The sequence below is a fragment of the Stegodyphus dumicola genome, chromosome 4 (genome assembly GCF_044657685.1).
Source record: "Stegodyphus dumicola isolate Sdum_Otavi_A_Nest chromosome 4, ASM4465768v1".
NCBI lineage: Eukaryota > Metazoa > Arthropoda > Arachnida > Araneae > Eresidae > Stegodyphus > Stegodyphus dumicola.
The window spans coordinates 143,452,420-143,479,455 of record NC_140771.1 but is presented as its reverse complement, the minus strand read 5'-3'; the positions used below and the strand labels follow the sequence as shown (position 1 = coordinate 143,479,455).

General features: G+C 33.7%; 1 protein-coding gene across 3 annotated transcripts in view; it reads right to left on the bottom strand.

The window, feature by feature from the left end:
- The window catches only part of LOC118202696 (cubilin-like), a 406,913-nt gene that overhangs the window by 22,960 nt on the left and 356,917 nt on the right, over positions 1-27,036 (bottom strand). For 2 of the 3 annotated variants that reach the window (XM_035374879.2, XM_035374880.2), the window contains exon 1: positions 8,501-8,720. The exons of the other annotated variant lie outside the window; for it this stretch is intronic. In XM_035374879.2, coding sequence (XP_035230770.2) covers positions 8,501-8,717 — 217 coding nt within the window. In that variant the 5' untranslated portion in view covers positions 8,718-8,720. Of the gene's footprint in view, positions 1-8,500; positions 8,721-27,036 lie in introns of those variants that run through there. 3 annotated transcript variants of the gene reach the window in all.

Here is a 27,036-nt window from a genome sequence, read left to right as displayed (position 1 = left end):
ATATTTTAGTTTGAAGGAATCATTTTTAGTGTAAGAACTTTGTTAACGAATTGACGTGTGGTAGTCCGAAGTATTGTTTTTACCAATTCATAATTTGTAGGAAACTGATCCATTTTTGTCAAAATGTGCAAACCGCCGGTCGATGTTTATTACATTAAAATATGTACATCTGTAGCTTTTTGTGTCTGTCATTTGAAACTCACTTGTCAATGAAAATTGTAAAACATTTTCTATATTGAGCAAAAATATCTAACAATCAGAGTAAGTTGAAACTTATTTCAAGAAACATAATTCCTTCTGTTAAATATTTAATATTTTGATCTAGCTTTCCAATTTCAAAGAAAACCGCAATAAAATATTTTAAAAGGTAATTAGATGTTATACATCATATAGCTGAAACTTTGGTGGGCCTTATATTCGGACAAAATTTGTCTAATGCCACTAGACTATTGGCTATTATTCAGCTTATTAAAAAAATCTGAAAGGAATACATTGTTAAATTACTATTATTATTACTACTAATAATAGTGTTTTTTTCCATCAGATACTTCAAATACAGAAACAGTACGAAAAATAAGAACGCGTTTTTTATATATTGTACAGAACGCCCATGGACACTCAGCATATTTTTATTGGCTTAAGTAAAGTAATCAGTCCTTTTCTTAAGCGAGCTTTTATATACATAAACTTTCCTCGAAAGTTCCATTAAAGTTTTGGAAAAGGCTCATTGACAGTACTGCAATTAACAGCTACCACTTTCTGCACAACATTTTGATTTACGAGAAACTTTCCGGACTGCACTTTATTTACTTCCCGCTAAAATAACCCGAGTAAAGTTTTTTAATAGTAGTTTATTATTATTTCCCCTTTCTCTTTACTCTGTATCTTCCTGTGTAGTCAAGCATACTTAACGAGATTTTGTTCCGCACGTCTTCCACTTCTTCCTTTTAACATGATTAGGAAAGTTGGTTTATGATTCGGTGGGTATCAAACGAAAAAAAGGAAGCTTCGTTGCATGCCAAAGTGTGAGGGCCTTCGTTAAGAAAATGGAATGGTTATCTTCCACCTTTTTTCTGCAGGAAGATCATCAGAAGGCAGAACGTCGCGTTTCCTATTGACAGATTCCCTTCGAGGAGCAAAAAAAGAGACCAACCCACTCTTTGCGAATAATGGTGTCGATTGCCATGCAGGCGTGACGCGGATAAAAGCTAAGTGGATGTTATTCTTGTAAGTAATCAGAAGCTTTGAATAAGTGCATTTGAGGCTCTTACTAAATTGATCTTTAGGCTTAATAATATGCATTTTATAAGCGAAATTTCGTACTGCTTTTTATTTTGTTAATACCTTTTCACTGGATGAACTATTAAAGCATAATTTATTTATTTTATTGTTCGATTCATCCTGTGACAGGCTAACTATTGTGAAGAAATGTTGTTACAGGCAGTTTAGTCATGTGATATTTCAAAAGAATTTTTATAATATTTCTTTTTAATAGATACCTTATTCTGTCGTGTATAAGCCGCACCTTTTCCCACAAAAAAGTCAGAAGGAAATTAGGGATGTGGCTTACACACTCGAGCGATTAGAAATAAGCACATTCAGGCATATGGCAACACAGCAGCAATTTCAATATTAAATTTCAATATTAATAAATAGCAGGAATATCCAATGCTCTAGACGGTTCTGGGAATGACATTCTGTGAGAGACCGGTATAGATCTAGGGATGCCGAAATTTCAGGCGACCGCTCTAATGGTACCGATAGTAGCAATGAATAAGAGTTGCTAAGCAGAGAAACATATTTATTTTGATTGGTAATAAAATTTTTGTCTTAGTTGTATGACTGGTATAAGATATTTTCCCACTTCCCTAGGGTGCCTTCTTGGTGTAACGGTAGCATGCTGGCCTGGTATTCCAGAGGTCCGTGGTTCGATTCCCGGCGAAGGCGATTGCTAATTTTTCATCTCTCTGGCTTCCAAAATTAACCTAATGACTCTACACTGGTACTGCTTTAATTTTAGCTGCTTTTGCATTTCCAAAACGAAATAAGTAATGTAGGGGGTAGATAGACTATCAGCAGCTTATTCTCTAGATTTTGTTTTTTTTAAATTGGTGGAGAAAACTAAGGATGCGTCTTATATAAAAGAAAGTATAGTACGTTTATTTCAGACCATCAGTAAACATAAACAGGTTTTCCACACGTTGAATTTCGCACTTTTCTCCCAATTCCGAGCACAAACCATCCACAGATGTTGGCCACTTGCTAAGGCCAGAAGCGGTGGTACTTTATTATGGAGGCACCTAGTAGGTGGTCCACTTTTGCATCCTATGAGAGGACTGACAAACACAATCATGCCTTCTTCAGGATTCGAACCCGGGCTGTTTGGCATCGCAGTTGGCTTTCCTAACCGCTATACTGTCTGGGCGCCTGAATTTCGGACATTTGTTCTTCGATTCTGATTAACAATTGTAAGATATTTCTCCGGCCTTCCTAGCGAGCCTTCGTGTTGTAGTGGTCAGCACACTGAGCCGGTATTTCAGAGGTCCGTGGTTCGATTCCTGGCGAAGGCGTTGATAGTTTTTCATCTCTTCTGCTACAAAAAATACCTAATGTCTCCACACAGTACATTTCTACTACTTCAAATACAGAAGAGATCTATAACTAAATTTAATTAGGAAACTATGATCTGATTTAACTGTAAATTAGTTTTGGAATTTCATTTCTCTGAATGTCTTTTTAATATAAAAGTACTGTATCTTAAAATAAGAAAAAATAAAGGGGAACTTTTTTCCTTAAATTAAAACTTTTCGAATCTTATGCAGAGTAAAACTTGAAAGAAAATTTATACCAGTAGCTGAGTGAAACAAAGAGATTCATTCAGTTATGTTCAATAAGAGGACATTCAGTAGTCCTTCATAGTCTAATAAGCTTTCATTAACAAAGTTAATAAAAATGAGAATTAAGAGATTATTTTAACACCACCATAAAAGAAGAAGAAAAATATACTCGTACATTTACTTTAACACATGAATACAATATGCAATATTAACATGTGATTACAATATGCAGCTAAATAATGTACAAAGGAGAAAGAATTTAATCTGTGTTTCTAATATGAATATTTAATTAATTTTCCTGCATTATCTTTTAAAAACTAGAATACTATTAAACTGGGAACCAATATTCTATCTTGAAAGTAATATTTAAGATAACCCGAACCAACGTTAATTTACTTCGCATGAAATTGTCTGATCAAACTTTCATTACACACATGGCGAGGGGAACCTTGTTAAGACATAAACATTTAAAATTCGAAAAGATGTTGAACAGCTAAAGAGACGAAAATATTCTTCTTTATCTCTGTTTAATTTCTTTGATTTGATTTTTTTTCTCTTAGGTTCCCCACACTTGGAGGACTTGACAAAAATTCGATATCAACGAAATCAGATTTTAAGAACATCGGAAAACGAAATGAATCCGTTTCGTTATCCCCACTTCTATCGCACGGTGTGTTTAACTTAATTATCTTCCGTTATTTAGCGAAAGCACGACACCTCTCTCTATCTATGTACACGGAATTATCCGTTCGGAGGCAGCACGTGTCGAATTTGCTAGCGACGAGAACGATAAGCTGTAGTCCGTGCAATTAGCATACACGAGTACACCGGGTTTCAAGAAAACACGTTTCCGAGCTGAGAGAGAGGATTTTCTCTTCCGCACTAATTAATTCCCTGGAAGCGTGTGGGAAGAGAGAGGAGTTCGGGCGGTAATGATACAGGATTTCCGAACAGTGAAAGGAATATTAATTTCTGTCTCGGAACATTATTAAGCAAGATATGTCCGATTTGATTTCATTGAATATTTTGTACAAAATGCAAACCCTACCTGCTATCTGTATCGACTGTATTTATCGTGTTGCCCTTATATCAATAATCAAATACATTGAATAATAGATTGCTTAAAATGATAATGCTACTTTTTGAATACTGTCTTAAATTCTGAGAAATTATCTTTCGGAAAATATTAGATATTGTGATTTATTTAAGAATTTAATTTTTTTAACCGAAGAATATCTTTGTTTTCCCGTACAAGTGTTACAGAGAAAGTTCGGTATAAGGATATTTGATACTGTACTTCGAGGTGCTTTCGATATAAAACGGAATCGTATTTCGGCACAGCTGTGTGATTAACAGAGGTCAAGAAATTTACGATCATTCATTTAAATTTTTATTATTTTTTAATGTGATTTAGGTTCAGATTATTTTTTCATGTGCTATAAATTAAACAAGAAAAAGTATAGAAAATGTTGATAAATGTTAAAATTTGAAGAAAAAAAGCTTTTTTATATTAATAAAGTAAAATACTTAACAAGTAAATAAAAGGCTGACATTACTCTTTCTGAAACTATGAAATATTCCCCTCCGTGCTGAGAACCTCTGCATTAGCCTTAAGTGACCATAACTCCTTAAGGAGAAGCAGAGAAACTCACAAAAAAATGAGCTTGCTGTAATTTTCCAAGTCTGCAATCGTAACAAACGTTTACATCATTTAACACTTTTAGACTAAAAAATAATTTCTGATTTAAAATTTAAATAAAAGACAATGTAACATTATCGTAAATTTTGAATGAAATGGCATCGATATTTCAAGATGAATAGACATAATGACTCTTTCAGAAGAGAAAGCAACTTTTGATACGTGAAGCTTAATGCTTATAAGCTGATATTCTAAAATTAATAAGAAGCTAAGCCTGTCAATAAACTGAGATTGTTATCAACCGATTTCTCAGTCAAATGAAAAGAAAAATGATGATTATTGGAAAATCTGAGTATATACTGGAAATAACTTGGCTGCTCTGGCGCATTTCCAAGGTAAATTTCTGCATTTTAGTGGGACATTTTTAGACAACGTTTCAAAATTTCTGCTTAGATTTTTTATCTTTATAAAGCTCACCATTTTAATAAATAGTATAAAATAGTATTAATGATATTTGGTGGTATTAAGTGTATACGGTGATTCAGAAAGCAAAGCGGAAATCTATTGGAACCTAAGAAAGAGTATTTTAAAATTTATTACAATTTTTATTTGAACATTTTCAGTACGATGTTCGTCATCCCATACCAATAAACATTTTAACGAATGAATTTTACCTGCTTTTCGCATAATTCCTAATAATGAAATTAAAATTTCATTCTAGTAAAATTATTAAGTAATTAGGACAAGTAACCCGGAGATTCATCAAAATGAAATTAAAGGAAGTTTCAGTTGTCAGTCTGATGTATGACAGAAATGGTCTGTCCATAATTAAACTAAAATACTATTTATAGAAAGAAATGCCTTTGGCTGAAAAAATCGAATCAAAGAACAGTATTAAAGTCAAAATGAGATTAAAGTGATATCACTAGTTATTTCAGAAATGTAAAGGATTATCATACAAATTTATAAGAGAAGTTGTAAAGAAGGACTAGAAGCGTTGGGTTTTATCTTAAAAAATTGATTGAAAAAATTGGATTTGAGAATGAAAGTTGTAAATAAAAGAAATTATTATTATGAAATTCAGCTTTCCATATCACTACCATAACTCGCTAAAAACGATTCCTTTCCTCTTTAGCTTCATTCCAGTTTTGTCCCTGGATTCATTACAAGAACAGCTGCACCATAATAAAATTTTAAGCTGTTGTGCCCAAACAGCGGAAAACTTTCGACTGAAAAGTTAGCTGTCAAGCTTCAATGGAAGAGCTGGATTTACGGACCGGACGGCATCAGTTGACAACCCTGTTAAAGTACATTAAATGTTACATGAAATACTTGATAACATTCTCAAAACTGGACAATGAGTTACAGTTCAGCAAAAATATGGTAGTAAATTCGTTTTAGGGTTTTTTTGTTTGTTTTTAAACTAGAGTTATTGTAGCTTTTTTTCTTTAGCATTAGGTTTTTGAGAGATCTTGCTGGAGGAAGTGACGCCGTACTGCCATACGAACATTTCATTATAACGTCTGGGATCCGTATTCGGACCTTTCGGAGTGCAGTTAGTTTCTGTTAATTTCTGTTACCAAGAGGGATGATAGTTAAAAATAACAAAGATGTTATTTAGATGATTTTTGTTATTATTTAAAAGCATTGACCTCAACAAAGCTATTTTTTGTTTTAAAATTTATGGTTTAGGGTTCCAGCCAATATTTAGTGATAACCTTGAATTATGATAGAACTAAAATCATTTCTGCATTTGCTAAAAGATTATTTTTGGCTGAACATATTCGAAAAACAAACATGCAAATAAGCTAAACACACACATAAAAACACTCAAGTAAGAATACAGGATATACCAGCTATTTATAGAATGTTGCAAAATCAGGTAAAATTTTGTAAACAAAAACCAAATGATTATGTTACATTAGATGCAGGAAAAGTACGACCGTTCAAACATATTTTATTTATCATAATGATGATGCAAATATTCGTAAGAGTATCAGCTTGATACATTAAAAATCATATTAATTAAGATAATTTAAATTACATGCATCACATGTATGTTTAAAAATAAAAACAGACATCATTAAGAAGTGAATATATTTCCTCAAAATCGTGTAGTTTATTAAGCAACTTCAATTATAATTTAAAAGATAAATTAATCGTTTGCCGAGCTGAACACAACAGTCTAAAACTGACTATTTGTCTCATCGCATCGATGATAAAAGCCCTCATTGCAAAATATAACAGGCTCGAAAACAGAAAACTATCTCCGCTACAGATATTTTTAATGCCATTAAAACAAGGCTACTCATCTATCTGTTTAAATTTTTAAATAATTAGGTTTTTTTGAATACATGTTTTATTACAAATAATTAATTTTCTGTTCTAAGAGAAATGGAGAAGATGATGGGATTACTTTCAACCTTTAGGCTAAATGCATTTCCTAAATTTTCTGAAAATGAATTCCTCATCGAAATTATAGGGTAGGCCATTAGAGAGAACAAAAATGCGAGAAAGGCTGGTAAGATACAGGTATATAAAATTGTGGAGCGTTTGTACCCATGTATAAACCAAGAAGAGATGTCTTAGGATATGTCCAAGAAATTCTTCAAACAAGTTGTGTTTTCTGATGGTCCAGTAATCTAATAACACAAACTGTACGTCTGCCATATTTATCCCTATTCCGGCCATGACTAAAAAGTTAATGGGTGCCTTCTATCATTCAGAGCTATATCATCACATCTTCAAACATTAGATGAAAGCAGGAAAACGATTAATTACTTTCTTGCGAAGTGAGAGCAGAAGAGAAAACAGATTTCGTATTCAGCAGTAAGGGTATTTATAGACTCCTTTGCTTCAGTTTTGAATGGTGATTGGACAAGAACTCTACAGCAGTGAGGATCATTTCAGATAAAAATGACGCAGTACAGATTCCATGAAGGGGACGAAGCCGAATTAAAATTAATAATTAAAAAGAAAAATTCCTAATGTTAGCAGTTTTGAGTTTCATATTGTTTTCTGTTACATATTAGATGCAATGATCTAATTCTGGATAAGAGAAGGCACCCATCACCCTTTTATAAATAGAAAATTAATATATATACGTATGCATATGAATTTTGTTGGACTTGACGTTCTTTTTCGTTTTAAAATGTACGATTTTAATGCCTGCCATTAAAAAACTTTAAATATATTTTGGGTTTGTGGAAAATTTTTAATACTTGTTCGACAGTCTTCTTTAAGTATTAACATCTTCTAATTTGAGTTTGCAATAATTTTACATTTCCTTTCGTAGCAGATAATCATAAATAAAAAATGAATAATTAAATCTATCTATCTATATGTAATATTGTGGTAATCAGGCACATTAATGACGATTCAGATAAATATAAACAGAAGTTTCTAAACGTATAAATAAATATCAATAAAATGATAGATAAAATAAAGGTAATAAACTAAAATTAAAACCGATTAAAAGTTTCACTTAAAGCTGCTGAAGTTGATGGTAAAACAAACAAAAGAATATTTTAAAGAGAAGAATCAAACCTTTGTTTTTCTCAACCAGAGAGTGAATAACACGAAAAAATAATAAAATGTCTTCATATTTATTTAATTTTCATTATATAGGTACATATTCAAACTGAATACAATTACAGACTTCATCCTCCTTAGGATTTTATACTCTTTTCCCATTCATGCTTTTTTTTTTTGTTACGTATAGATATATAGATAACTAAGAAGGAATGAATTGAAAGCCAAAAAGAATTTGTTACAGGTATTTTAAAATAAATTAGCTTCAGTTGTAGGTTTTAAAATAATGGCAGAAAAAGCAAAGCTATATAGATGCTGAACAAGACAAGACAGGAAATTTAAAAAGAATACATTACACATGTAAAGCTAAGTCAAAAAAAAAAAAAAAAAAAAAAAAAAAAGGAGCAAGGAAAGAGTTTTGAAAATGTCAACTTTATACAGAAGAAGGAGAGTAAGCGTCTCTTAGATGGTATAAACAGAGAACGTATCTCACCTGGTCTGTACACAACATCCGTGGACACGGCCACTGCCAGCATCACCAGCATCATGACCCTCATGTTCAAAACGTGTCGTCCGGGGCACGAGGGAGTCCGTGCCCCGCACTGACCTCTCAAGGGGGTGGGTAAACGAGGGCTCGGAAGCGGTCCGGACGCGAGAGAATCCGGGAAGTATTCGTTGCTGCTGTCATGGCCGTTCGCTATTGGGCGCATGCGTGGAGGACTATCGACTGCGCCTAGGAACGTGAAGGAGTGGGAAAGCGGAGGCTGGAAGCGCATTTTTCTCGTCGGAAGCATTGTGTTACTGGTCTTGCTTTATTATCCTCGGATCTTTATGAATGAGATTAAATGCAGTACAGGCACTGAATACTTTCTTTTTTGTTACTTCTTTTTTTGTACGATAAACGCAATAGCTAATAATAGTAAAATAGGCGTAAAGTAAATCCATTTTTATCGTTCATCTTTCATAAACCTAAGAGCTATTAAAAAGTAAACATCTCTCCTGTGAAAAACATTAATTAGGCTATGTAATTAGATATTTTATCGCCGGTTATAAACATAATAGAAAACTCTGCAGTTTGTGTTGTAATCCATGTAATTAGTTTCTGTTTATTACTTGGAAGTTTGGAGTAGACAATTTCACTATTAATATGCTTTCTCTTAGATTTAAAAATATTTATCGAACAGGGACGGTATGAAATAAAATTGAGATGTCTTCGGTGTGCAAAAGGAAAAGAAAAAAATACGTCATATGGGATATAAAATGAACATTTCCCTCAATTTTTTCACATTAAGTTAGAGGAGAAGAAACGAACTAGATTTGCATTTTTGTATCTCTTGCGCTCACCGTTACAGAAATATATTTTTTAATTTTATGCATTAGAATATTTATAACTATTTAAATTTAATGTTGATCAAGTTAGATATTTCATTAATATTATAAAAGTAGTTGATGGATACATAAACATTTTTTCATAGTATGCTGATGTCTAATGGGCATCGTATTTTGTACAGATAAAATATATTAATGCACTTCTTTTATTATTATTGATTATGCGTTCCTTTTTTCCACTTCATGTGATTGCTGAAACATTAATAAAACTAATTATTCGTTTTTTTTTCATTTCTGTTAATGTTAAAAAGTGATTATGGTTGCTTTATGTTTGAAGTAGTGTAATTAGAAAAAAGAATTTAGAAACTAAGGAATGAATTTTTGTCGAAATGGATTTCATCGGAACGAATGAATGGATAAAGAATAAAAAGGCGGTAAAAATAAATATAAATCAGAATCTAAATATTTCCAGGCTTCTTTAATAAATATTTCACGAGAAGTACTATCTTTAAATTACAGTTCCGTGTGGTTTATTTTATGTCACAATAAACTTAAAACTTTTACCGAAAAATTAACATTACAATTTAAATTTGTGGATTGTTAGAACTCATGCTAACTCTTATGTCGAACAATTTCTTAGCATTAGATAAGCTACAATGCTGGTAAATTGATAAAAATGGGAATGCTCGAATGGTGGATATAGAGATGGAAAAATATATCATAAATATCATTAGAAAAAATCTGATGTGGACACCATATGACTTCTTTGTATGATCTATTAAATTGTACACATTTTTTGTTGCACTTCATTTAAACTTCTTTCCGTGAATTATTCTAATTTAATTAACAGATTTCTCTAAGCAAATTGAAACTGACATAAAAAATTGACAAATTTTGAAATTGAATATCTCAAACAGTTTTCGTTTTACGGTACTCAAAACTTCTTATAAATTAATTCTTTTATAATGAATATAAAACTTTCTCAAATATAAGTATAGGAACCGGCAAATCGTATTAAAAATTAGATTTCGTTATTTATTAAAAATTAATACTTTTTAAATTTATTATTGCTAAAATAAGGGCATTTTTGTTATTTTGAACATTCTGTAACTGGAAATATATGACTAGACTAAAGATTGCGAGATTAAAGGCCACGTAAGGCCTTTTAACCCAGGTTGTTTATATATGTAAATAATTCTTTTTGCCGTTATAACAGCCTACTGTGTAGTAAAAGGGGGAGTTCAGGTGGTGCTGTATTAAAGAGCATGCAACCTCCTGTTCTCGAACTCAGAGTTTCCCAAAGTTTTTAAACAACTTGTCATTATAAGTGCAAATAGCAGGCAACAGTTATATAATTTCTGTATAGCTAATTTTTTTAAAACACAAGAAGATATTTCCATTAAAACTGGAGGTAACCCAGCCGATTGTTGCATTTTTTCTTCTGACAAAAGCATCGCAAATACAAGTAACTCTCGTATAACACAATAGATAGGTTCCTAGAAAATGCCGTGTTGTGTGAACCCGTGTTGTATGAGACCCAAAGCCAGTATAAAAAAGGGGATTACGTTCCGAAAACTTATTAAAAACAAATATTTTTTTAATAATCAACAGAGAACGTTTTTTCGGTGAAATAACATCGCTTTCACTTTCAGCATTGCTTTCTTCATTTAAAGTTCTGGCATTTTCTTTGCTCTTTAAAAACTCTGTAGCTGTACTTTGCTTACTAGTTCTTACTGGGTCCTTTTAAATTTATCGATATAGAGCTAGACAGTTTTGCAGCTCTCTTTTGAATTTTCGGCTTATTTCAGCGGAAGAATCACTGAAGAAAAGCACCTCAGAAGTGATTTGATTTACAGCTTCGGATGCCATTTCTATCAAATCTTCCGTCAATTTCGTCTTCTGCTAATAAATCCTGAACGTCCTCAATAGCCATATTCACAAAACCTTCGTCTTCGATTTTAGCAAGTTCTAATATGCCACCAATTTCATTTTCTGACGATTCATGCATGTTTTCTATTTAAACTGAAGAGGGCCATATCTTCTTCTAACATGCTTTCAGTTCAATGTTTTCAGTTCTTTCAGCGACAAAGATACGATGTCGATTCAGTTCTTGATTGAAAATGTCTTCCAAGCTTCCATTACATTAATTGATTTTGAATCGTTTACGTCTAAAATCTACTGTAATGCTCTTCCTGTATAATATGTTTTAAAGATATAAATAACGCCTTGACCCAATGGTTTGAGAAACGAAGTAGTGTTGCAGAGACATTAAGTATTTTCTGAAAGCGAGAGAGATGAAAAATGAGCAACGCCTTCGACGAGAATAGAACCACGGACCTCTAGAATACGCGCCCAGCGTGCAGACCACTACACCACGAAGGCACGCTAAGAAGGCGGGAGAAATACCTTATAGTGTTAGGTGTTAGAAACAGTATTTTAACATTGGGATGATTCAAATCTTGTGGGTGACATGGAGCATTACCTAATAGTATTAAGCACCTTGAAGCTTAAATTTTCTGCCTTAAATAACGTTTAGCGTCTAGCACAAAACAATTTAAAAAACAATCTTTAAATATATTCCCAGCTAACCAAGCTCTTGGATTTGCTTTTCAATATACCGGTAAGTTGTTTTTATTTACAGTTTTAAGTGCATGCGGATTTAAAAATCTATAAACTAACAAGGTTTTTGTCATAAAGTCCAAAGTCATACTGCACAAAAGTGGCTTTAGACAATTTTTAGACACCTTAAATCAGGATACAGTTTTCTTTATTGTTTCGATACAAAGGTTCTACTGGGCATTTTTTGTTTCCACCAAAGCCCAGTTTTGTCGGCAGCGAAAACTACGTCTTAGCAGCTTCATAATCAGCCGATGCAGATTCTTCTGGAATTCTTATGCTATGAATAGCAAAACGCTTTTTGAATTTTTCAAACCAACCTTTACTTACCAGAAAATCTGGTTTGACAGAGGGTTCTCCATGTTCTTTGAGGTGCTTGAAAATTTTGAGTGCTTTTTGTTTAATGATATTACTATCCAACGAAATTATTTATTGACAGCTATCATCAATCCAAATGCTGAGTGCCTTTTCCATCTTCTCAATTATTGGTGCCCCCGGAGGCCAACTGTACGATTTTCGGATGTCGAAGATCCAGCAGCAACTGCACTTCTTATTTCTTTTCATTTTCCTTAATAGTCCGGACTGTTTCTTCATTCCAATGAAAACTTTTTCCAATGTGAGATGCCTTTTTCTCCTTTTAAAAAGCGGTCCAAGATTTGTATCTGTACTTCTAAAGAAATGAATTTCCTCTTAACCGTTGTTTTTTTTTATCTTTATCGGACATGTTTGGGGACTGAAACTTAATGCCATAAAGACGAAAAAGTTATTCTTTTACACACCGTGGCTCTACACAGACTGCCGACCAGCAGCGTGAGACATCAGGCCATGGGCCATGGAGGCCATGGAGACGAGGATTCGAATTTTGGAAGCCGAACGTGCAGGTTGTGCGTTTCAGAGCACTTATTGTGACCTCATGTTGATTACCTTCTGGGATAGTGAGGTTTCTTCATTGTTATCTGGGGACTTTTGTTCATACGGGTCATCTGAGGACATTTGTTCGTACGGGTAGCGGATCTTGGAAGACAACTGGCAGAACTTACGGAACAAGGATTCTTATGTGTTAAATGTTTATATGTTAAATGCTTTGCACAAATATGGAAAAATTTCGTGCGGAGTTCGTTAAATTTCTTCGATTGCTTGGGCAATTTTCTTATCATGCTAGAACGAAACCGTGTTGTAGGAGGGTTACCTGTACTTATTTTCTACAGCTTATAGTAAAGAAAAGCGGGAGCGCAGAGCGTGCTAAATTAAACGTATCCTGGAACTTTCATTTTTCCAAAGATTTTAAACTTCTTGTCATTATTAGGTAACAGTTACATAATTTTTACATATAAAAGCGCAAGAAGATACTTCGGCCACTAAACTCGTAGTAACACCACCTTATTGGTGCTTTTTTTTTCTGACGAAATCATTGCAAATACTTATTCCTGCCGTGGTTAAACCTACAGTGTACTGAATGTGGGAGTTTAAAGGGTGTTTTTTTAAAGTATGCAATATAATGGACTGGAACTCTCCTTTTACCACTAGCAATAAAAAGCGGAGATCCACAAATAGATATTATAGCAGTTCCATATACAAAATTTCAAAGCTTTACGGCTAATCGTTTTTGAGTTATGCGAGATCCATAGGTACATAACATACCTACAGACTTCACGAAAAATTCCCTTTTGAATCCATTTTAAATCCAGTTTGCAATCCGTTTCGGAAAAATGAGTCCTATATTCTGTCAGTACATACAGACGTTCAGAAATACAGATATAGAAAAGAATCGTTCAAATGGATTCGGTAGTAATCAAAATGGATATTTCCGTTTAAATATGATACCCAAACGTTTTCGTGATTACAATATTTCTTCTACTTCGTATAAGTAGTAAAGCAGTAAAATGAACATAGCTAACATTGACTAGTGTTTAGTACTTAGAGGGGGAAAAAATATATACTTCATTCAAGATTTCTGCACATTCGCGTTATTTGTGTACTGTGAGCTTGTCAGTAAGCGAAATTTCTAGGAGTTCGTAACTTTTTCGTAATCCAATCTTTTCTCTTTCCACTCCGTAATACATGTATATCTCTATGACTTTGATAATTGAATGAAAATATAATATTGATTATGTTTCAGTATGGGAAGGTATAAAAGAATAAGCAAATTTAAATTTTTATTCTGAACATTCCCCAGTAAAAGTTTTTTTTGCTTTTAATATGACCTCTAATTTGATTCATGTAGCTGTGTAATTAGAACTGATTTAACTAAGCATTAAAGTAGATAGCCAATATTATATTCCATTTTCCAGTTTATTAATATCATTCGTCATGTAAATCAGGGGAAGTCTCAGTCAGAAGCAAATTTCTCTGGCGAGGGGGATTTCGTGCTTTCAGGAAAAATACGGTCAGCCTTTAATTTAGCTATTAAGTATTTAGTTTTATTTGATGAATTAAAAAAAACTGCTTTTATTCAAGTTTTAGTATTTATCAACATTTTCTTTATTGCTTAATTTAGAAAAACATATTAAAAATAATGTAAATCGAAATAAATGTTAACGTTTTCGAGTTTGAGAAAGGAAGGGCCAGTACGATCTTATAGCAATGATGAAAGGGTTAAACAGAGCAATTAAAGATTGGAATCACTTGGTTTAAGTGTTAATAGTGAATGCGAAATTACGAAAGCTCAAAGAAGAATATGCTAAATGGTATATCCATTAAAATATTGCGTAATATAATAAAAATGGTGATATGTTGCTGACTAAAATTTCGCCTGCAAATATTAAATGAGCGTTATCAGTCATTTTGATGGACACGTTACTTAATTTTAACATCATGACATTAATAACGTAAATACCAGCAAACAGGTTTTCTAAAAATATCGATTAAAAACATTACACATTTGGTTTGTTTTGGGAAATTTAGTTTAAGAGATAAAATTAAGAATTTAAACAAATCTTAAGTTTTTCAATTAAAATTTGGATGTATATTTAATATGCTGCTACGAATTTTGTATATACGTAAATAATTTTAGCAAAATTATGTATAAAACTGTAATATTTTTGGTATAATATAACATGAAAATTCTGAAGAGATGAAGCTCTGGCGGAAAAATGAGAATACAGGGGCAAATCGATTTAACATAGAGGTAAATGGCTAACTTGTAAAATTGGCGAGATAACGCCAAGCTGGCGGTAGTTTTAGTGACTAATTTGTGTTGCCAAATTTGACGAACAATCGCTAAAAGTTGTCAAACTTGGCAACCATTTGCCAACATTTTGGTCCGGTCTCTATAATTATAATCGGTATTGTAATTTAACCCTATATGTACTCTAATCCTATCCCCCCCATATACTTTCCAGTGATTTTGAGAGTTGGAGGATCCTACAGATTTATCGGGTTAAGACTGTATAAGACCGGAGACAGCATCAACTCTCAGTTGGTTAGCTCAGAGTCGACTACGCAGTATTGAGATAGCTCCTTGTGAGCTTCGCTCTTTAGATGGCTTTGCATTGCGTTGTTTTTAACGCTCTTAGTAGTTTGAAAGGTTAGCCCTGATTATGCTATGTGATAGCTGTAGTAGTCTTTTTGTGAAAAACTCTAGAACTGTAAAGTGTTCCTTTTGGTAAAATAAATTTTATCAAGCTATCAACGATTCTAAGTGCATTCAACCTATTACGGTCCCGTACGCAGGCAACAGTTTTTGGTGTCAGGAGTGGAATTGAATGCGAGTGACAAGATGGATGAAGGAGCAATTGATACAACTGGTGGTAACCTTTGCGAATTCAAAGAAGAGGTGTAAGCGGGCCAAGGATCCAGAATAGATAGAAGGGGCAGTCAAGTCAGTTCAAGAAAGGACTGAAGAAGGTCAAAAGGAAATATAAACAGAAATTACTGCCATAATAGACAACATATCTGAAGCTATGAAATTTAAAATAGACACAACTGAAAACAAAGTTGGAGAAATTTAAGAAATGGTTTCTGCTCCTGAAAAATAAATTGAAGAAAGAGATTCTGCTACCAAACAACAAATTAGAGAATGGGTTTCTGCTGTCGAACAACAAATAAAAGAAAGAGTTTGTTGAACCCATTTGTTGACGACATTTTGTTGTCGTCAACAAATGGATTATAGACTTTCTGCTGCAGTTGCCAAGGAAGTTGACATCTTAAAAAATCCATAATTACAATAAGAAATAATTCTGATGCTACAGAAGCCCAAAGAAACATTTTAGCAGTTCTCTGTGGAGGTTGAAATGCTGTCTGATCTCGTGTTTCGTATTACCCATCGGAAACAAGGGAGAGTTTCTCCATGAAGTACTTCATCGATGGGTTCTGGTTTCCTGAGATACAGAAAGCTCTGTGAATGGCGGATGTCAAAAATTAAAAAAGCTCTTTAGTGTTAGCCATAAAATTCGAGGCAGCTCAGCAAGCAACTCATAGAGATCTCCAGCGAATCAGAGCTGCTCCTGTTCAGGAGCCAGGGGATCAAGTGACTGCTCGTGTAAACGATTTAACCAGGCAAGGCGAAGACTTGAAGGGGAATAGGAGTGTCAACAAAGTGATCCTAAAGTGCGGGAACTGAGGAGATAAAGGCTACTACCAGGATTTGATGAACATCACGCATGCGCACTTTACCCGAATAGCACGCGGTTTCACCTCTCTTCTCGTTAAAGGATTTAGAGTGCATTCATTCCAGTTAACGAGGTCTCAAAACAGTCTTATATTGTTATTTTTCCTTAGTACCTTCCTGTTCTGGGAGCAGGTAATTTGCGTACCCGCTATCTTTCTTGGATGTGGTAGCCGTTTCTCAGACTCCCTGTCCGGAATCGAATCCTGATTCCCCATCACCCGTTACGACCATAGTAAGCGCGTAACCAATGATCGATAGTTGATAAGGCATACATAATTCTCATATTCGTAATTATTTCAACACCAACACTATTGGTACCAGTCATTCTTATAATGTAAACACATTTACAGCTACTAGACCTTTTCCTCGTTTATTTTTTCGAAACGAAGATCACATTTCGGAAAAATGTTTTATATCGCCGGAAGAAAGAAAAAATAATTGTAATAAATTTATAATAAATTTAGTAATAGTAGGCTATAGTAAACTAAAGTAAGCCAAAGTAGACTTTAGTGCATAGAAGTAATATTGCTGTAATAAATAATCTGATTTAGACATCACGACTCCCTTGAGTGGCCCATTCAATTATAAATATTTTTTTACTGCACTTCATTTAAATTTATTGCCGCGAATAGTTTGATCTCTCAAGCTAAGTTGAAGATGAGATAAAAAGCTGCATATTTCGAAATTAAATATTCCGGTCAATTTTTATCGGAGTCAAGCTTCTTACATTTTTTTCCATAACGAGTATAAAACTTTCCCAAACACAAGTATAAGCAATAGAGATCGCATTAAAGGTTAAATTTCGTTGTTTGTCAAAAATTAATTATTTTTTTAATTTAACATTTTCGAAACATGAACATTTTAGTCATTGTAAACGCTTCTGTAATTGTTAAAAAGCAGTTCTTAGCGCCAAAGTTTTAGTTTTAGAAAGTAGTTTTTAGTGCCAAAGTAGCATTTAGTGCATAGAAGTAAATACTGTTATAATAAATTTAAGTAATGAAAGTAGTTTTAATACGCCAGAATAGTTTTTAGTGCATGGTAATATTGCTATAATAAATAATGTTATGAGCATCACATGGCTATAATAAATGTGTGCTATAATAAATAATGTGGGCTGTTCAGTAGTAACCCTCAGGTACCGTTGTGTGTCGTCCGCGTCACGCGGCAAAAACTCCAATGTCGGGCGAAAGCCAAGTTCCATAATAAATAATGATGTGAGCACACTTCCTTGAGCCTCCTATTAAATTATACACATTTTTTACTGCATTTCATTAAAATTTATTTTCTCTAATTATTCTAACTTAATTAATCGATCTCTCAAGGTAAGTTGAAACTGAGATAAAAAATTGCAGGTTTTGAAATTAAAAATGTCGGTCAATTTTTGTCGTACGGGGTCAAACTTCTTATAATCGTTTTCTCATAACGAGTGTAAAGCTTCACCAAACATAAGTACAGGAAATGGGTGATCGCATTAAAAGTTTAATTTCGTTATTTGTCAAAAATAAAGTTTTTTTTATTTGAAGTTTTCGGAACATGAATAACTTCGTCATTTTAAACACTTCTGTAAGTGCAAGTGTATGATTACGATCAACGCTTGCGAAAATAAAGGCTGGGTAGAACCTTTAAGCCGAGCAAGGTGCTGGGTATATACATACGATTGGTATTGATGATTGCAATAAAAATGGGAGGTTTACAACTAGGCGTTATATCGATCACATATATAAAATTTCAACGTTCTACGACTAGTCGTTTGTGAATTATGCAAGACACATACATACATTTTTCGTGGTCAAGGAAAATTCCTTTGACTCCATTTTAAATCCCTTTCACAGTCTGTTTTGAAAAACAGAGTCCTTTATTCTGTAAGTACATACAGGCACATGAAAAATATCATACAAAAAAAGTCGTCCAAATGGATTTAGGAACGGTCGAAATGGAAATTTCATTTGAAATATGATACCGGAAAATTTTCACGATCAGAATGCTTCCTTTACTTCGCACAAGGAAGTAACAGTTAGAAAGCTTTGATTCTGTGTCTTTAAGTCCTCGATCTATTTTAAAATGAGATGAATTTTTAAACAGCCATTTGACGAGAAATCACTAGCATTGTGAATTGCTTTTTTATGTGGTACTTCCAGCTTATTACTTTTGGTAATGTACTGTACCTGAAAAAGAAGCGACGGTTCGAAAATATTCGCGATTATCAATTAGATGCGTAAAAAGAATTAAGTAAATTTTATTTAAAGCATAAGTGCTTAATTATGCACTGCATTTCCAAATTTTAAGTATAAAATATTATTTAACGTGTGCTGTACGCTGGTTCTCTTGTTCCAAGGGCTAATTAATATATTCCGGGCGTTAGTGCTGGGTTTATACATACTATATAACGTATGAGTATATTCTAGTTGAGAAAATATAAATATTGTAATCGAGCTATGAAATTAGTAAGCTTGTTCCTCTCAGAATTATGTGTAAAGTAGTGCACCTAATTCTGATAACATTTTTTATACTAAATGCATCCAAAATTGAAGAAAATCTAAAGGTGCTAAGAGACTTAAACTGATGGACAATTATCTCGTTTAAATCTTTCATCTGAAACTTGCATGCGGGCATTTACCTGGTTCGAAGAGAAATGAACCACACGTTGCTAATCTTCCAGTGACTTCAAACATAGAAGGCCATAAATGGAACAAATTAGAACTGCAATTTAGATCTGTCAATCAATCAATTTATTTCATATTTGGTCCTTCAAAAATATCCCCGAAAGAAGTGGATTGCACTCAAATGATGACACAATGAGGACCGTGTCGAGAACTTTTATGGATGAGGTAACAGAATAGCTGTTATAATCCATTTTGACAACTGCACAACTCCTCTTTTTATTTTTTCTAACAAGATAACTGTTCTTAATGTCAGTGGAAGATCATACGGAATACACTAAACTTTTCTGCTCCACCACAGCGAAAGGAAATGTTTCTATCTCTCCTTATAAATTACATTTGAGGTTATGCTCTACAAAACTAAATCTATAAATACATATTCAGCACTATGCAAAATCCTGAATCTTCAAAGCAACATTTTAGTAAAAACAGTTTTTTCACGAGCTTGGTAATGAGGAAAATCGATTTTTGACCTCTATTCTATAATTCTCCTTCAGTAACATCTTACAATATTCATCTTCATCTTTTGCATACCACGAAATAGAAACTATATTATAAATGGAAGTAACAAGAAATGCAGTTTAACGCTTTTGCTGTGTGACGATATGTTAAGCCGAAACCAATTTTTATTTTATTAAAATCGCTTTATGATTTATTAATAAAGCCTGTGAATACATAATACTTCCAGAATCAAGATGTAATTCCCGTTCTCATAGTAACACAGATAAATAAGCATTTGTTGTATTTCACCTTCCACAATATGTAGCTCCGAATGGAACTAGCTACGTATAAGAGCAAAGACACAATAATAAAATTACATACATAAATTTCAAATAGCATTTTACATGCACGAGTTCAGTTGCTAAGGCATTAAAGTAAAGTTCATTAATTTAAATTTTATTAAGATCTTCTTGGATGCATACAGAATCAGGAATTCCTCTTCAGATTCGTCCAGAGATTCGTTGAATGGAATATTCGACTAGCAGGATTTAGAAGTTGGAAGAATCTTCGTTTCGCAGCCTCGTCATAAACTGAGAATTTTCAATTTTCCGCTCTGTTTGTATCAGCAGCGGTAATGACATCACGGACGCCGACGGAGATGCTAGAGATGCACGAGAAATTAATTAAAATGGAAAGCGGAACCTGGCTTTCAATCTGCGCCGTTGCTCTTTCCTAGCTGCTTCATTGTTCTCGATTTGTGATTCTTGTCTCATACTCAGAAAACGTCTCGGGACTGTATGAAAGAACACTACATGGATTATGGTAAAAAGAGAGATATTTTTTGAAAATACATTTGAAATTATTTTTAATGTAGCTGTGAACAGACTACGAGAAGAACTTAAAGTTTATGATAATATACTAGATTCTAAACAGCACCTGGAATTCCTATGCGGCTATTTTTCTTGTTAAGAATTTATAAAATAATTAAGTCAAAAATGCGTCTATTACGCCTAACCTACTGAAAATCATAATTCAGTCTTATATACTTGAAATGTGGTCAGATGACATACTGTTAGGTTAAAATGGGACAAAATTACTTAGCCCATTTGGTAATAAAGCTTTGAAAATTTGTTGGTATTGAATATTGCACTGAAAGTGTAAAATAGTTTACATGTCTGGAGATATTTACTGAGTTGAAAGCTTACTCAAATTAAGAATGTTTGAAGAAATGAAGATAAGCTAATCGCTGGATGATAAGTTATATGAAGGAAACAGTGCCATTGTTCCTTTTGATGAGGATTATATTTGGAAAAGAGAATAGAAAACATTAATATTTGTTGATGATTTATCAAGTGTATCTCCGAGAAGATTTCAAATGCTTGGCTACAGAATTTCCTCCTTCAGTTCATTATATTGTAAAAATTTTTGCTCGTATTTGCTGTGCATATTATATTAATTACACTTGGTTAGTCCTGAAAGGAAAAAAGGTTAACAATTCGAAGCTGCTTTCTACTAAATGGTGGTTTTTCACTACGGTTGTAGAGACATTAGGTTAATTGGAAGCAGAAAAGATGAAAAATATGCAACCGCCTTCGCCGGGAATCGAACCACGGACCTCTGGAATACCGGCCCAGCATGCTACCGTTACACCACATAGGCACGTTAGGGAAGTGGGAGAAATACCTTATACGGTGAAGTCTAAAATTCTTATGTCCAAACACTGCTAAATAAAGAAAAAATACCCGTAATAATTATTGCTTGGCACTTTTTGTTTAGTAGCCTCTTGCGAGGCCAGCCACTTAAAAAAATTATTATAAAAAAAGGAAACATATATATAAATATTTGAATTAATTCAGTTAATGTAATTTCAGCGGTCCGGCTGGTGATTAATAATATTATAAGAAAAGTACTGCGCTTATTGCTTTAAAATCCCTTATTTGTTAAACAACGACAGACAGTTAAATTTAAAACAAAAATTAAAGGTAGGTGAAAAATGTTTTATTTCGGGTAGTGGAAACGCATCTTTTTTAAATCGTTGAGTTTTCTGATTAAATCTGGAACATAAATATCTTAACCTTGCCGAGTGCCAACACACCTCTAATCGCTCAATTTGTTAATCGAAATTTCATTGAGATCACACGAAATATACATAAATAATAATAGAAAATTAAAAATGTTTGAAAGGATTCAGATTTTAGCGATTGCTGAAAAGGGAACTTTTAAGGTTTAATATGGTTTATCAGCAGATATGGCCCAGGCGGAGTAACGAAACATATTAGATAAATATTCATTTGAGCAACTTGGGAATGTTATATCTTCTCTAGGGTCATGGGACAAATTTGGAGGGGTGGTGAAGCGTACTAAAACATGCATTTTTTAATAGCAATATAGGTTCTAAAGTGACGGGTTAAGGCAGGAAAAAAAAAAAAAACGACACGAGAGGAAAATGTGTTTATGTACAAAATAAACGTAAAGTGCTTCTTTGCAGCAATACAGTATTCACAATAAATGTTCAAAAAAGGAGCCACTAACAGTAATAGGAACTACAGATGTGATTGGTTGGCAATGCAGTGGTAGAAGGCAGTAGTGAGCCGGTCAAACCACGATCCGATGCATCAGAGGATTATTCGCAACTCTGATGTCGAGCGTGATGGGTGAATTTACGCACAGGGAAAAAGCTGACATGCATCTCATGTATGGTGCTGCTAATGGGAACGGCAGAGCAGCGCTACTGTTGTACCAGGAACAGTTTCCGAACAGGCGTATGCCGAAGCACACAATGTTCGAGAGGTGAGGTTGCATCGATCTCTGTGTAAAAACGGGTCAAGAAGTTCACGACAACCTCGCATTGGAGAACCCATCTTGAAAATTGTGCATGAATCATCTCAGACAAGTACAAGAATTATTGCACGTCATCTGCAGCTGAGTCATTCCACCGTTTAGGGAGTATTGCATGAAAATGGTTTGCATTTTCAGAGAGCACAAGCCTTGCAAAAGACAGATTACCTTCTTCGAGTTCATTTCTGTCATTGCTTCTTGCAGCAATGTGCGGCGCAGGCGATTTTCCCATAGGATGTGCTATTCACGGATGAGGCAACTTTCTCACAGGACGGCATCTTCAATAGCCACAATGTGCACGTGTGGGCAACTCATAATCCACACGCTTCTCCGTGAATGTGTGGGCGCGTATTGTTAAAGACTACCTAATAGACCCATACCTCTTACCTGCACGTACAAATGGCTAATGTTATCATATTTTCCGGCTGTCATACGGGATAGCATGTGGTTCCAGCGTGATGGTGCACCAGCCCATAACCACGTGCGGGTCCGCAATTACTTGGATGGGACATTTCCAGGCCGATGAATTGGCCGTGGTGGACCCGTTCGCCAGATTTATCCAGCTCGGATTTTTTTTATGGGGCCATCTGAAGAACATAATTTACGAGACTCCCGTTGACTCACTGGAGCATGTCGTTGCACGATTATCCATTGCGGCTACAAGCGTGCGCGAAGTGCCTGTCGTTTTTCAAAATGTTCGTCAATCCCTTCTGCGACGTTACCAAGCATGTATTGCTGCTGGTGGTCGCAATTTTGAACATTTATTGTAAATACTGCATTTCTACAAAGAAGCACTTTGCGTTGATTTTGTACATAAACACATTTTCCTCTCATGTCGTGTTTTTGCGTTACTGCCTTAACCCGTCACTTTAGACCCTACATTCCTATAAAAAAATGCATGTTTTAGTACTCTCCACCACCCCTCCAAGTTTGTCCCATGTTTTATGAAACATCCCGTATATTTAAAACGTAAAAAATATGTAATTTAATTTTATAAAAAAAATTATTGTTTTTAACTAGCTATATCATGAATTAAATGTATTTTCTTTTAAATTACTCAGATTAAAAAAAAGACAATAATATTATTAAGAACTAGACGTGTTGTTTCTGAGTAGTTTATTAATTAATTACAGACAGATTAAATATGAAGAAATAATACCCTACGTTTTTACGAATGGTAACAGACTCGAATGAAAAGTGAAAAAAAAAAAAAAAAAAAAAAAAAAAAAAAAAAAAAAACGCAAAATTGTATTTGGAGACTAATAGCCTTTTCGGGAAAATAAAATTCGGGCTTCGAGGTGTACATGTTCGGTGGAGGACTACCTTGTATTTAAAATTGGTGGCTCTACGTGACACCGTTTTTCCGTAATGCGAGGACCACACTTGTATGTATACGGATTCTTCATGATTTAATAACAGAGATAAGGAATAAAAAAATCTTGCCTTATGCTTCTGTAGTATAATGATCACATGTGGTCTTGTGGTTTCGTCATTTTCCTATAAGGGCTAAGTTTTTATGTTTCTTACTTCGAATATACTTAGTAATCACTATAACCTAACTCTTACGATATACAAAGTTAGCAGTATCAAAGTTGTTTATGATATTGCTGATGTTCGAACGTTTTTAACCGTACGGGACAAAACGTAACTTTCATAAGAAAATTATATTTTTTCTTTGTCTTTTTTATTTAATTTGTAAAACCTGGCTTGATTTATAATGATATTTCAAACCATAACCTTATTATCAAGTGACTATTTTCTGCTCAGGATAACCGTTGCGTTTGCCTTTCTCTTAACTTTACGCTTCTTTTAGTCCTGTAGCATGAAATGTCTGAGACAATTTACATCTGGTTTGAAGTGCAGATTTAAACCCACAAACTGATACTTGCTGTAGCATATGAATCTTTGTAAGAGAAACATGCCAATGTAAAGTTCAAAATTAGGCAGAAAAGCAAATTTAAATTAACGGACGCTTTAAATAAAATTTAGGAGCGACACAACTTCTGTTTCGAAAGAGGAGGCACCTATGACAGTCTGTTTTCTGTACCGATATAATTTTATTTAAAATTTACAAGAATCTAAGGTTGATTTTACTTGCCTTGATTGCTGCTGTTAGCTGTGACTTAATGAAGTATTTTACTACGGTTTTTAGTTCTAATCTAGAGATTGGCAGAACCATTCTTTTATGGGATCATATCGAGAACTTTCTCTCACTAAACTGAATTGGTTCTCTTTTATGACTCACCGTTCACTATCACTAACCTATGGGAAAAAATCGGGAACTGGGAATGAATCTATTAGCGAGCCTTTAGCGAGGATGGAACGGAAAGCGAAAAGAATCGAACAAGCAGTGGAATGGAAAGAATCGGCTCCAACAAACCCCGAATTCCTTGGACTGCGTGAGCTCTCTGAACTGATTTCTTTCAATTGTACATCCTTTCTACCCACAACTAACAATAAAATTCCAAAATAAAAAATTTTCAGAAAGTTTGAAAATGATAAAAATTAAACTCACTTTCAATACTACATGATTAACATTATTTTTCTTCACTAAAATGGGAATCGAACTTTCCTGGCACGCTTCCAACAAGAGTTCTCGTCGGGTGAAGTCTAAAAGAACTACTTCTCATTTCTGAGGTATCAAACTTCAATCACTTAGTAAAATGAATCAGTTCTTTTAATTAATTCGGGAACGAATAGAGCATCTCTATTTTAATCCTTAATTTACCGACGTGTTTTCTCCCTCCTTTCTGCATACCTTGTTAGTGTAACGGTTAGCACACTCAGCGCGTATTCGACAGTAACAGGTTCGAGTTCCGCGAGGGCATTGCTCATATTTCGTACCTCCTGATTCCAAATAACCCAATGACTCAACATGCTTGATTACTAATATTGAATATCTTCATTTTTTAACTTGGATTTAAGACATTTTTACTGTAAGAGTTCAGTTCAACCTTATGTTTGGTTTGATCTCAGCCATAAAATAAACAAGTTAATGCTTTCATCATTCCCAGTATCTTTTCAGTCTTAACGCTATTCCTTCCCAGTATTTCAGTTTTAACGTTATTCCTTTCCAGTTTTTGACATAATGTATATGTAGAATGCCTAAAAATTTAAATATTTAATCTTTTTAATTAACCTTAATGAAGATTTTATATGATACTTATGATAATAACTACCAAATCATGTCAGTTTGCTTTCTCCCAAACACGATTTACTTCCTGAAAGGAATATAAATGGAGTTTCTTGTTAGAGTACACGTTGTCGGCTCTTTTTAAATACTGAATGGTGAGAAGTAATACAGGTTTTTTTCACCTGTTGTGGTATATGTCCTCTCTTAACCAGACATCCCTCACGAGTGTTGATCTCAATTAAATCAACCAACCAACTCCTTACCAGGAAACGTGTGCAAGAAAACAAGAAAAAAGAATTGCGATAATTCGAAGTAAATTTGGAAAAGGAAAGAAAAAGCTGCAGTTTGGAAACTTGAAATTGCCATCAAAAGATTAAAAGTTAAAATATTCAAAAAATTTAAAAATCAGCTGATTAAAAAGGAATTGCAATCGTATTTTCCAATAGATTTAAGTTTAGCGTCTGAAATAACTTTAAGCTAAACAGTTACGATAGACCTGCTTGTTCAAGAATAAGTCTTTCGAAAATTAAAAATATATAACATACAATCCTGTTTAAAACGAATTTTTCAAAGTGTAAAGCCTAAGGGTATAAAAATGTTTGTATGATATTATTTTATCACAAATTTCTGCCACACTTATTTAATAAACAAAGATAATTATTCAAGACGCATTTATTTATAAATATCCTTTGCGCATGAGGCTTACAATAAACATTTTTGTCAATACACAATTTTTATTTTACTAGACAGGAAATACGCTTACTGAAAACAGTAGATGCTTCTTCCAGGAATTTAATAAAGCTTACATCCTTAACAGTGAAATGAATACGGTATACGAATCTTTCAGAAAATCAGTAGCATTTTTTTATTGAATGAAATTCTCACGACTCCTACTTATTCAGCGCTTCCTTGCTGTTGTTGGCAATTTTCATTCATACCCTCAAAATAACAAAAACAAAATAAAAATGAGTAAAATAAGCTAAAGTGTTTATTCTTTTCTACCTAGAAACCGGATTCGTAATTCAAAGTTCCCTTATAGTTTACGCAGAATCCATTGCGGATTATAAGACAGAAGCACAACCTTTTAATAGCAGTATTTCCGGATCTTAGCTAAAGAGGAGAGTCATTACATTATAGCTTTCTCTTTTTCATTATAGCATTATAGCTTACATATGCTTGTTAGGCCTCTGCAGTTGCGAATCTCCAACCTTAAATTCATATATTATGCTTTTGAAATTCCCCAAGATGGCGGAGATTTATTTGTAAGCATAGTCGTGCATGTTTAAATTTAAAGTCTAAATAAAAATGTTCATTTAATCTTTTGTTTTGAATGTGCTGTTAGTTACACTGACGGGGAGATAATGTGCCTAACAGTTATCAGCAGACTAGCGTTAAAAAAAAAC